Genomic DNA, 13,789 nt, shown 5'->3' on the forward strand with positions numbered 1-13,789 from the left:
TCTTCCAAAACGTTTTAGAATTTTTCAGGTAAGTTTTGGCAAACTCCAGCCTGGCTTTTTTATTTCTCGGGGTAAGAAGTGGGGTCTTCCTGGGTCTCCCACCATACAGTCCCTTTTCATTCAGACGCCGACGGATAGTACGGGTTGACACTGTTGTACCCTCGGACTGCAGGGCAACTTGAACTTGTTTGGATGTTAGTCGAGGTTCTTTATCCAACATCCGCACAATCTTGCGTTGAAATCTCTTGTCAATTTTTCTTTTCTGTCCACATCTAGGGAGGTTAACCACAGTGCCATGGGCTTTAAACTTCTTGATGATACTGCGCACGGTAGACACAGGAACATTCAGGTCTTTGGAGATGGACTTGTAGCCTTGAGATTGCTTATGCTTCCTCACAATTTGGTTTGCCAAGTCCTCAGACAGTTCTTTGGTCTTCTTTCTTTTCTCCATGCTCTATGTGGTACACACAAGGACAGAGGACAGAGGTTGAGTCAACTTTAATCCATGTCAACTGGCTGCAAGTGTGATTTAGCTATTGCCAGCACCTGTTAGGTGCCACAGGTAAGTTACAGGTGCTGTTAATTACACAAATTAGAGAAGCATCACATTATTTTTCGAACAGTGCCAATACTTTTGTCCACCCCCTTTTTTATATTTGGTGTGGAATTATATCCAATTTGGTTTAGGACAATTCTTTTTGTGTTTTTTCATTAAAGACAAATTAAATGAAGATAATAATACCAAATAATTTGTGTTTGCAATCATTTTCAGGAAGAAAATGAGTATTATCTGACAGAATTGCAGGGGTGGCAATACTTTTGGCCATGATTGTACATACCGTATGTATATATAGAGCACTACATAAAGACCCCTACACAGGCTGCCCCATAGCACGAGAATCTCATTAACTGAAAACTACAAATAGAGATAAAACAACAACCACAAGACGGATTTCATCAACCATTTTATTCAGTATAATAGTGCCAACCTGACACTGTAGGATACTCAGCACAACCTGCTGACAGGTTCCCTATAAACAGGCTTATCACCTCACTTCACTCATCTAACTCTTCCCTGTTATCTCTTGCTATATTTCTACATTTTCCTCAGAATCTGGTCTCTCCTATTCATCTGTCTCTACATCCTCCATTCGCCGAATAGCATTTGGTAACTGTACTTAGACAGACAATGGCTGATGCCCGAATCAGGCAGATTCATGCAAACAGAAAAAACTGACCAGCACATTCCAGCTAGTGTGAATAGATGCCAGCTAACATAACAATTCTAAGAAAATATAAAGCTGCACTCGGGATTGTTTAGAATGGTGCATCTAGAATATTGGACCTGCATTACTGCCATAGAACATTATGTACATGTGGAATTTTGTAAAATTGGAAATGCAATATTGCTATAGTAAAATTTACAGGAAAAAGAAGGTACTTAGCACATAGATTAGCCAATGTATATGAGCCCAACTGCAACGTCAATGCATACCATTCTAAACAATTCAGAGTGCAGCTTTATATTTTTTTAGAATTGTTATGTTAGCTGGCACCTAATCACACTAGTTGGGATGTGCTGGTCATTTTTTTCTGTTTGCAGCTAACTCATGTGACCTGTGCACTCCCACGCCCAATTCCATCAGATTCAGGTGGTGTTAACTAGCTGGTTCCTTCCTGTCCCATGTATTGTTGGCTGCTTAGTCCAAGAAAGCTGTCTTATCGGGACAGGGACCCAACTATAAGGTACGCATTGTCATTGCAGTTGGGCTCATATACATTTTCCAATATAAGTGCTAAGTACCTTCTTTTTACTTTTACTGTAAACAGGCTTGGACTGGCCCACCGGAGAACCGGAGGATTCTCAGGTGGGCCCAGGCACTGACACCTGCTTGCATACTGGCCAGCAGCTGTCTAGGGCCCCCACTGCTCCAGGGGCCCCCAGCACAGCACCACATAAGCACACGCAGGCACACAGATACACAGCGCAGCACATCCCGGCGTCCTGCTTCCTATCTGAGACAGCCCAGCTTGATGATGTCATCATCCAGCGCGCTGTCTCAGACAGAAAGCTGATGGCAAGGAAGAGGTTGCCAGGATGTGCTTCTGTGGGGAGGTAAGCTGTGCTGTGTGTGTGTGTCTGCGTGTGTGTATGTGGTATGGGGTTTTGTGTGTGAGTGTGAGAGATTGATGTGGTGTGTGTGTGTGTGTGGTGGGAAGGACAATGATATTGGTGGGGGAAGGCAATGATGCAGGTGATGGGCAATGATGGTGAGGGGAGGCAATGATGGAGGTTATGGGCAATGATGGTGAGGGGAGGCAATGATGGAGGTAATGGGCAATGATGGTGGTGGGGGAGGCAATGATGGAGGTGATGGGCAATGATGGTGGTGGGGGGAGACGGTGATGGAGGTGATGGGCAATGTTGGTGGTGGGGGAGGCAATGATGGAGGTGATGGGCAATGATGGTGGGGGGAGGCAATGATGGAGATGATGAGCAATGATGGTGATAGGAGGCAATGATGCAGTTGATGGGCAATAATGGTGAGTGGAGGCAATGATGGAGGTGATGGTCAATGATGGTGGGGGAGGCAATGATGGAAGTGTTGGACAATGATGGTGGGAGAGGCAATGATGGAGGTAATGGGCAATGATGGTGGTGGGGGAGGCAATGATGAAGGTGATGGGCAATGATGGTGGTGGGGGGAGACAGCGATGGAGGTGATGTGCAATGTTGGTGGTGGGGAGGCAATGATGGAGGTGATGGGCAATGATGGTGAGGGGAGGCAATGATGGAGGTGATGGGCAATGATGGTGATAGGAGGCAATGATGCAGTTGATGGGCAATAATGGTGAGTGGATGCAATGATGGAGGTGATGGTCAATGATGGTGGGGGAGGCAATGATGAAGGTGATGGGCAATGATGGTGGTGGGGGGAGACAGCGATGGAGGTGATGGGCAATGTTAGTGGTGGGGAGGCAATGATGGAGGTGATGGGCAATGATGGTGAGGGGAGGCAATGATGGAGGTGATGGGCAATGATGGTGATAGGAGGCAATGATGCAGTTGATGGGCAATAATGGTGAGTGGAGGCAATGATGGAGGTGATGGCCAATGATGGTGGGGGAGGCAATGATGGAAGTGTTGGACAATGATGGTGGGGGAGGCAATGATGGAGGTGATGGGCAATGATGGTGAGGGGAGGAAATGATGGAAGTGATAGGCAATGAAGGTGGGAAGGCAATGATGGAGATGATGGGCAATGATGGTGGGGGGAGGCAATGATGGAGGTGATAGGCAATGATGGTGGGGGAGGCAATGATGGAGGTGATAGGCAATGATGGTGGGGGAGGCAATGATGGTGGGGGGAGGCAATGATGGAGGTGATTAGGCAATGATGGTGGGGGAGGCAATGATGGAGGTGATTAGGCAATGATGGTGGGGGAGGCAATGATGGAGGTGATTAGGCAATGATGGTGGGGGAGGCAATGATGGAGGTGATGGGCAATGATGGTGGGGGAGGCAATTATGGAGGTGATGAGCAATGATGGTGATTAGGCAATGATGGTGGCAAGGCAATGATGGAGGTGATGGGCAATGATCGTGGTGGGGGAGGCAATGATGGTGGTGGGGAGGCAATGATGGATGTGATGAAATGGGCAATGATGGTGGTGGGGGGAGGCAATGATGGAGGTGATGATGGAGGCAATGAAATGGACAATGATGGTGGTGGGGGAGGAGGCAGTGATGAAGGTGGTGGAATGGGCAGTGATGGAGTGGTGGGGGATTAAGCAATGATGGAGGTGGTGATGAGGACAATGATGGGGTGGAGAGGGGCTGCATTATACTTTAGGACGGGGGCTACATTATATTCTGTGTTGGGGACTGCATTATTCTCAGGGGACTACATTATATTCTAGGGGATGCATCATACTATATGAAGGGGCTACAGTATACTCTATGGAGGGCTGAATTATATTCTGTGGTGGGGCTGCATTATTCTCTCAGTACTACAGTATATTCTGGGGTAATGAACGGGAGAACAAACTAGGAGCGTTCAAAACATAATAAAAAATATAAACTTTATTACAGAGCCATAAAAAGACATATACAAACATATAATTGAAAGGGACAAGAACACTAAAAGTGATCCCTTGAAACCAATATAGTCATATAATAGTGTAAACCATTACGAAACGTGTGTGACCGCAGAGAGGTACAGCATGGATGACAATGAGATCGGTTTGAGCAACGGGGGTACAGTCATCGGTGTGTGAGATACGGGTATAACAGGGCCAATAACACCTCACGTAATCGGCTTTTGTACTCCAAAAAACAACGTAGGACGGATGATTCAATACGTTTTATATCTGAATTTAATCATGAATGGGAGAATATACGTGCCATTTTAAGTAAACATTGGCGGATTTTGAGTACTGAGCCCTCCCTGAGCCCTTTCCTGTCGGATCGCCCTATGATGACGTCTAGGAGGGCTAAGAGCCTTAAAGATCTCCTAGTTAGGAGCCATTATGTGGCACCAAAGATCCCCCTCTTTGGTTCAATGCGTCGAACTGTTGGTTGTTATACATGTGGACACTGTGCTGCCTGCGCCAATGTCCTGCGCAGCTCCTCATTCTCCTCGGCGGATGGTAAAAGAAATTTTGATATAAGACATTATATATCCTGCAGTAGCAAAAATGTCATCTATTATGCTACTTGCAGTTGCCGCCTTATTTATGTTGGTCTAACATCACGTGAATTGAGAGTGAGGGTGAGGGAGCATGTGCGGGACATTGGCGCGGCCAGGATGGTGGAGGACATCTCCCAACTCAATACCATACCGAGACATTTTAAAAAATGTCACGATTGTGACCCAAGTCAGTTTATGGTTAGGGGTATTGATATTGTTCATACGGGCATACGAGGGGGTAATATTAAAAAAAAACTCCTTGCCCAGCGGGAGCTCAAGTGGATCGTTACCTTGGGCACCGTTAGACCCGGAGGCCTGAATGAGTCTCTTAACTTCTCTCCGTTTCTGTAGCCCTTTGTTAGACCTTGGGTTTCCCCTCCGTTTGTAGGTGTTTGCTTCACCTTTTTAATGGTTTGTTTTTAACTTTTTGCTTTTTGTGTTTTTATAGTTTTCTCTTATGATGATCCTGATTTTCTTCAAATTCTCGTATGATGTGCCTGATATCCTGTTAATATTTGGACCACACGTTGGCATTTTGAAGCATTGGAAGGAGTCATTATATAATTGTAATATTAATGTAATTATGTATAACTTGCTGTTTTCTGATTGGTAATATGTTACTATGATATGTGATTTATTGTTGTTCTCTTATATTATTACTTCATGCCTTATTTTGGTCTCGGCTTGCAGTGCGCGCTCGGCTTTTTGCCCTTGGCTCCGCCCCTCCTGTGTCCGGTCGTTCGGCGTTCCGGGCCCGTCACTGGGTGTCATGGTTACTCCATGCTCCCATTTGGCTAGCCTGGCTGCCTGTCCGGGCAGGGTGGTGGCGCCGTCGGGGGCCATTGACGTGTGCGCCGCTGATTTGCAGCCGCAGTTACTTCCGGGTCACATGTCTTTTCATGTGACCGGAAGTTTTGGATATAAGGCCACTTCGGTGGAGTTTAGACACTTCCCCTTGAAGAAGCATAGAGACGCTGGAGCGAAACGCGCGTCGGGGGTGTCGCCCAACTCATTTGATCCCTTGTTACCGGGTAAGCGGAATGTTTAGGTGATTACTCGTGCTGTTCATTACGCTATATGCATTCATTATACTGGCAGTACCAGTGGTCTCCTATGAGTGTGCCGGGGAGCATGGATGGTTATTACGGCAGCATTAACTGCTCACCTCATTTTAGGATTACTGTTTTAGCCTTAGGGGTGTAATCTATAGCTCTGTGTGCTATATATGGACATTGTCATCCATGCTGTACCTCTCTGCGGTCACACACGTTTCGTAATGGTTTACACTATTATATGACTATATTGGTTTCAAGGGATCACTTTTAGTGTTCTTGTCCCTTTCAATTATATGTTTGTATATGTCTTTTTATGGCTCTGTAATAAAGTTTATATTTTTTATTATGTTTTGAACGCTCCTAGTTTGTTCTCCCGTTCATTATATCAGTCTTTTTGGAGTAGGATTTATAGTGTCCAGGACTTTATCCTTGGACACTTTGTATTATGAGTCTGGGTTTGTGTTTATTAATATATTCTTCTGTGCTTCTCACAGCAGGTCCCAGCATCACTAGTATGGATTTTCGGGCCCGCGATGGTGCATGGCTCACACAGCTTAATGAGGTTTTTAAGGACACTAATGAGTTGGGCTCGGAGGGGAGCTATATTGGGCTGCAGGATACGATAGTTAGGTTTAAGGACTTATTGAGAAAAAGAGCCAAAATATGGTGGAACCACGCCTTTCTGGACAGGTATTTAATAAAGGGATTAATCCCGAGAGGCCTTCGAATACAAGTGTTTCCTTCTTTTCCGGTGGAGGACGCTAATATCAGAGAGAGATGGGAGGACTGTGCCAATAAATGCTCTATAGGCTTTATGGAGATCCTCAAAGAGATGAACTCCGCCTCAATTAAGGAAATTGAGAGCGAAATAGACACCTTACAAAGTATGATTAAAAAGGATATGTCTAATGAAGCTCTCAACAAATTCAATAAGGACGTTGAGGCTGAGGTCCAGAAGTGGGTAGAGGAGATCCAACAAGTTAAAACTAAGAAATTCCAACGGGACGTTAATGACAAACAAACAAACAAAATGTATAAATGGAGAAGCGGGAGTGATCGGTCACGTCCGTATTATAGGAACCAATCAAGGTCAAGATCTCGATCTGTCTCTCATAAATCCTCTATACTCTCGGACGAGAGACCTACAACTAGAAGGGGTGTCCAGGATGGGGACAATGGGGATCCTCAACCCAGTACGAAAATGATGACAAGACAAAATGTTAAAAGGGGCCCGATGAATAAACAGCTGGACGGGCGGAACCATCAGGGAGGGCTTCAGGTAATTAACCTGTCTGACCATGTCCTCTCTGAGAGTCAGCTGAGGGTATTAGAGAAGGGTTTGTCATTTGCACCTACTAATGGGTTTAATTTCTTTACAGCCCTAAAAGATCTACATTTATTCTCACGGAAGCTGATACTCAAAAAATTACATTCCAGAGGTGGACATGGATCGGAGGGTCTGGACTGCACTGAGGGGGAGGCTCTCCGAATTTTGGAGGAATTATTGGAGGAGCAGGTTGCTCCTGATAAAGGTGAGTTCCCACCGGCAATACTTCCTAAGTCTACGAGGTTTCCCCCCTTGTCTCTGTGTCCTGCCGTGGAGGTGTTTACTAAATTGGTGACTGAGGACTTTAAGGAACTCTCCACGAGGAGGCGTTTTGACAACCTCACCTGGAAAGAGAGGGAAGCTATAAAACAACTTCAGTCCCTTAATGATGTGGTGATTAAGGCCGCAGACAAAGGGGGAAACATCGTGGTCTGGCCGGTGGCGATGTATGAGAAGGAGGCATTTAAGCAATTACGTAATAATACCATCTACTCTAAGCTCACTCATAATCCGGTCGCCTCCTTCTCAGTGCAGTTACAGGCCATTCTTTATAGGGCTTTTGAAGTGGGTACTATTAACAAGAGAGTTCTGGATGGACTTATGGTTAGGTTTCCCAAAGTACCTACTTTTTATCTTCTCCCTAAAGTCCACAAAGACCGAGTCAACCCTCCAGGACGTCCCATTGTGTCGGGCATACAAGGTTTGTGTGACCCAATATGTAAATTTGTCGACTTTTATCTTAAAAAACTGGTGGAAACATTACCATCGTTTATAAAGGACACAACGGACGTCCTGACAAGGGTTGACGGAGTCTCTGTGGACCGAGATGTCCTACTAGTTACGGCAGACGTAGAGGCATTGTATACCTGTATCGATCACACCGATGGGCTGCGAGCTGTCCGTTTTTTCCTGGAGGCCTCCGACCTGGACGGCCCACTATGTGAGCTTATCCTCGAGCTGCTGGATTTCATTCTGACGCACAATTTTTTTACTTTTAAAGACTCTTTTTACCATCAGAAGCGTGGCGCAGCCATGGGGGCGGCCTGTGCACCAGCCTACGCCAACCTCTTTTTGGGTTTTTGGGAGAGGTTGGTGTTTGGGGGTGCAGGGGGTGAGGCCGCTGACCATGTGCTGTGCTGGTGGAGATATATTGATGATGTTTTATTTTTGTGGCGTGGGTCAGAACAGCAGCTCGGGGATTTTATGACTGTGCTCAATTCTAATACCTTTAACATCAAACTCACCTATAAGTCTGACCCCCGTGAAATTGACTTCCTAGATATATTTCTGAGGGTAGGGGATGATCAGCTTATAGAGACAGACGTTTTTCGCAAAACTACGGCGGTTAATGCCTTGGTACACGCCACATCTGGGCACAGTCAAGCCACGATTAGGGCCGTCCCGGTCGGACAGTTTCTCCGGGTTAGGCGGATTTGTTCGAATGATCACACTTTCAAACAACAGGCCGATGATCTTAGAGATCGGTTTGAGCAACGGGGGTACAGTCATCGGTGTGTGAGATACGGGTATAACAGGGCCAATAACACCTCACGTAATCGGCTTTTGTACTCCAAAAAACAACGTAGGACGGATGATTCAATACGTTTTATATCTGAATTTAATCATGAATGGGAGAATATACGTGCCATTTTAAGTAAACATTGGCGGATTTTGAGTACTGAGCCCTCCCTGAGCCCTTTCCTGTCGGATCGCCCTATGATGACGTCTAGGAGGGCTAAGAGCCTTAAAGATCTCCTAGTTAGGAGCCATTATGTGGCACCAAAGATCCCCCTCTTTGGTTCAATGCGTCGAACTGTTGGTTGTTATACATGTGGACACTGTGCTGCCTGCGCCAATGTCCTGCGCAGCTCCTCATTCTCCTCGGCGGATGGTAAAAGAAATTTTGATATAAGACATTATATATCCTGCAGTAGCAAAAATGTCATCTATTATGCTACTTGCAGTTGCCGCCTTATTTATGTTGGTCTAACATCACGTGAATTGAGAGTGAGGGTGAGGGAGCATGTGCGGGACATTGGCGCGGCCAGGATGGTGGAGGACATCTCCCAACTCAATACCATACCGAGACATTTTAAAAAATGTCACGATTGTGACCCAAGTCAGTTTATGGTTAGGGGTATTGATATTGTTCATACGGGCATACGAGGGGGTAATATTAAAAAACTCCTTGCCCAGCGGGAGCTCAAGTGGATCGTTACCTTGGGCACCGTTAGACCCGGAGGCCTGAATGAGTCTCTTAACTTCTCTCCGTTTCTGTAGCCCTTTGTTAGACCTTGGGTTTCCCCTCCGTTTGTAGGTGTTTGCTTCACCTTTTTAATGGTTTGTTTTTAACTTTTTGCTTTTTGTGTTTTTATAGTTTTCTCTTATGATGATCCTGATTTTCTTCAAATTCTCGTATGATGTGCCTGATATCCTGTTAATATTTGGACCACACGTTGGCATTTTGAAGCATTGGAAGGAGTCATTATATAATTGTAATATTAATGTAATTATGTATAACTTGCTGTTTTCTGATTGGTAATATGTTACTATGATATGTGATTTATTGTTGTTCTCTTATATTATTACTTCATGCCTTATTTTGGTCTCGGCTTGCAGTGCGCGCTCGGCTTTTTGCCCTTGGCTCCGCCCCTCCTGTGTCCGGTCGTTCGGCGTTCCGGGCCCGTCACTGGGTGTCATGGTTACTCCATGCTCCCATTTGGCTAGCCTGGCTGCCTGTCCGGGCAGGGTGGTGGCGCCGTCGGGGGCCATTGACGTGTGCGCCGCTGATTTGCAGCCGCAGTTACTTCCGGGTCACATGTCTTTTCATGTGACCGGAAGTTTTGGATATAAGGCCACTTCGGTGGAGTTTAGACACTTCCCCTTGAAGAAGCATAGAGACGCTGGAGCGAAACGCGCGTCGGGGGTGTCGCCCAACTCATTTGATCCCTTGTTACCGGGTAAGCGGAATGTTTAGGTGATTACTCGTGCTGTTCATTACGCTATATGCATTCATTATACTGGCAGTACCAGTGGTCTCCTATGAGTGTGCCGGGGAGCATGGATGGTTATTACGGCAGCATTAACTGCTCACCTCATTTTAGGATTACTGTTTTAGCCTTAGGGGTGTAATCTATAGCTCTGTGTGCTATATATGGACATTGTCATCCATGCTGTACCTCTCTGCGGTCACACACGTTTCGTAATGGTTTACACTATTATATGACTATATTGGTTTCAAGGGATCACTTTTAGTGTTCTTGTCCCTTTCAATTATATGTTTGTATATGTCTTTTTATGGCTCTGTAATAAAGTTTATATTTTTTATTATGTTTTGAACGCTCCTAGTTTGTTCTCCCGTTCATTATATCAGTCTTTTTGGAGTAGGATTTATAGTGTCCAGGACTTTATCCTTGGACACTTTGTATTATGAGTCTGGGTTTGTGTTTATTAAGTATATTCTGGGGAGCTACATATTGCATTATGAGGAGGGTACAGTATGCTCTATGGGGGGCTCCATTATATTCTGTCAGGGGACTGCATTATTCTCTTAGGGGACTACATTATATTCTTGGGAGGTACATCATACTATATGAAGAGGGCAGCATTATGCCCTATGAGGGGGCTACAGTATACTCTATGGGGGGCTGCTTTATATTCTTTGGGGGGCTCCATTTTACCATATGAGGGTGCTACATTATATTCTAAGGTGGGGACTGTGTTATACCTGAAGGGGTTGCATTATATTTTGTGGGGTGCTGCATTATATTCTATGAGAGGTGGCTGCATTATATTTTATGAGGGGGGCTACATTATTTTATGAGGGGGGCTTCATTATTTTCTATGGGGGGCTACACCTCTATGATTCTACCCCAACCCCTGCTATATCATTAAGACGTGTACTACCTTATATTATACCCTGATATTAGCGTGTTTTACTGCATAATTGGTGGGCTTGTATTTATTTCTATGTAGCTACATAGTGGACCCCTGGAATGATTTTCTTTGGTGGGCCCTAGGTGCTCCAGTCCAACGCTGACTGTAAATATTGCATTTCCAATTTTCCAAAATTCGATATGTTCATAATATAGCACTCAAACAATTTTCTATGGCAGCAATGCAGTTCCAATATTCTAGATGTATCATGCAGATTCATAACATCACCTATACTTTATTATATTGATGGCTGGACTGTACATAACAGTGTTTTTTACCTATTGCGCCCCTTTATTTCCTTATAGATTGTAAGTTTGTGAGCAGGGCGTTCATTCCTCCTGTAATTGTTGAACTACCGTATATACTGAAGCCTAAATATACTTTTTAGGCTGAAATTACCCCTCTCGGCTTATATTTGAGTCATTCCCAGGCGTCGGCAGGGGAGGGGGAGCGGCAGCTGTGTAATAATACTCATCTGCTCCTGACGCGGTCCCTTGATGCCCCTCATTCTCCGGGCGCTGACAGCTTCTTCCTGTATTGAGCGGTCACATGGTACTGCTCATTAGAGTAATGAATATGGACCCCACTTCACTCCCATAGGGGTGGAGCCACGTATTCATTACTGTAATGAGTGGTACCATGTGACCGCTCAATACAGGAAGAAGCTGCCGGCGCCCGGAAAACCAGGGACGTCCAGGGACCGCACCGGGAGCAGGTGAGTATGGCTGGGGCAGTGCACTATATTCACCAGTTCCACTGTCGGCGCCGCTGTGTCTTCTGCGTCCTCTGCAGTGACGCTCAGGTCAGAGGGCGTGATGATGTGATTAGTGCGCGCCGCCCTCTGCCTGAGAGTTAGTGCGGACGGGGAAGACACAGCGCTCGGTGGTGGATCGGAGGACAGGTGAATATACCAAGTGCTGGGGGCCTGAGCGATGAGAGGTGAGTATGTGATTTTTATTTTTTTTAAATCGCAGCAACAGCATATGGGGCAAATATCTCTATGGAGCATCTTAAGGGGTCATGTGCAGCATTATAAGGGGCAAATATCTCTATGGAGCATCTTATGGGGCCATGTGCAGCATTATATGGGGCAGATATCTCTATGGAGCATCTTATGGGGCCATAATCAGCATTTGTGCAGCATTATATGGGGCAAATGTCTCTATGGAGCATCTTATGGGGTCATAATCAACATTTGTGCAGCATTATATGGGGCATATTTTAATATGGAGCATCTTATGGGGCCCATCATGAACTGTATGGAGCATTATATTGGGCGTATTTTGTATGGAGCATTATATGGGGCCCATCATGAACTGTATGGAGCATTATATGGGGCTCCTGATTCAATATGGATATTCAAAAACACTTAACCTACTGATGTCTTAATTAATTTTACTTTTATTGGTACCTATTTTTATTTTTGACATTTACCGGTAGCTGCTGCATTTTCCACCCTAGGCTTATACTCGAGTCCTTAAGTTTTCCCAGTTTTTTGTGGCAAAATTGGGGGTCTCGGCTTATACTCGGGTCGGCTTATACTCGAGTATATACGGTATGTGTTACTTTGTGTTGTTTTTATGTGTTCCTGTCTGATGTGTTGATTGACTTTCCTGATGTTGTTTGATCGCTAATATTCTCAAACAAATCTCTGAGGCCCTCACAGAACAGCTGTAGCTATACTGAGAATATATTACACATACGAGGACTCAATTTACTAATTATGTGACTTCTTTATTCAATTGGTCATTCAGAATTTTATTTAGAGTTATCAGACTTTAATTAGGGGTCTAAATAAAAATGTATATCACAATTTCCAGATTTATATTTTTTAAATAATTGTGCTTAATATGTTGGTGCTATATAAATAAAATTATTTTTATTATTTATAGAGTATGGAACTAATCATTGTCCTGTTGACTGAGCTGTAGCGTTCTGCAGCTCCTCCCGAGCTCTCCTTGCTTGGGATGACAGTTTAGGTGGATGGCCATATCTTGGCAAGTTTGTAGTTGTGTCATACTTCTTCCATTTTTGAATGATGGATTGAATAGAGCTCCGTGAGATGTTCAGAGCTTGGTCTGAAAAATGAGCTGCGGCCACCGGCATCAGGGGCTTATCTACAGCATTCTGTAATACTGTAGCTAAGCCCCCGATGTAACCTGAAAGATGAGAAAAAGAGGTTAGATTATACTCACCCAGGGGCGGTCCCGCTGCAGTCCGGGTCCGATGGGTGTCGCGGTCCGGTCCGGCACCTCCCATCTTCATACGATGATGTCCTCTTCTTGTATTCATGCCGCAGCTCTGATGGAGGCAAACTTTGTCTGCCCTATTGAGGGTAGAGCAAAATACTGTAATGCGCACTCGCAGGGCCTCTCTGACCTTTCCCGTTTTGCGTGAAGGCAAGAAGAGGACGTCATCGTAAGAAGATAGGAGGCCCCGGACCGCGACGCCCATCGGACCCCGACCGCAGCGGGACCGCCCCTGGGTGCGTATAGTATAACGCCTTTTTTTCATATCTTTCAGGATACATTGGGGCACATCTACAGCATTACAGAATGCTGTAGATAATCCCCTCATGCCGGTGGCCGCAGCTCATCTTCGATTCTTGGAGTGACAGGTTCCCTTTAAAATTCTTTACTCTTTAGTCTTTACCCTGCTTTACTCTTCTCCACAACATTATCCCTGACCTGTCTGGTGTGTTCATTGGCTGTCATGATGCTATCTGATCTCTAATCTTCTCAAACAAATCTCTGAGGAGTTCACTGAATAGCTGTAGTCAT

The 13,789-nt window shown here is 45.2% G+C and overlaps 1 protein-coding gene across 1 annotated transcript; it reads left to right on the forward strand.

Annotated features, from left to right (window-relative positions):
• The first annotated feature begins 6,155 nt into the window (after positions 1-6,155).
• Positions 6,156-10,288, forward strand: LOC138658279 (uncharacterized). Its single transcript, XM_069745760.1, has 2 exons — positions 6,156-7,278; positions 9,451-10,288. The coding sequence occupies exons 1-2, from the start codon at positions 6,192-6,194 to the stop codon at positions 9,492-9,494; spliced, it is 1,131 nt and encodes a 376-aa protein (XP_069601861.1). The 5' UTR covers positions 6,156-6,191; the 3' UTR covers positions 9,495-10,288.
• The last annotated feature ends 3,501 nt before the right edge of the window (positions 10,289-13,789 follow it).

This window comes from Ranitomeya imitator, chromosome 1 (genome assembly GCF_032444005.1).
Source record: "Ranitomeya imitator isolate aRanImi1 chromosome 1, aRanImi1.pri, whole genome shotgun sequence".
Lineage (NCBI taxonomy): Eukaryota > Metazoa > Chordata > Amphibia > Anura > Dendrobatidae > Ranitomeya > Ranitomeya imitator.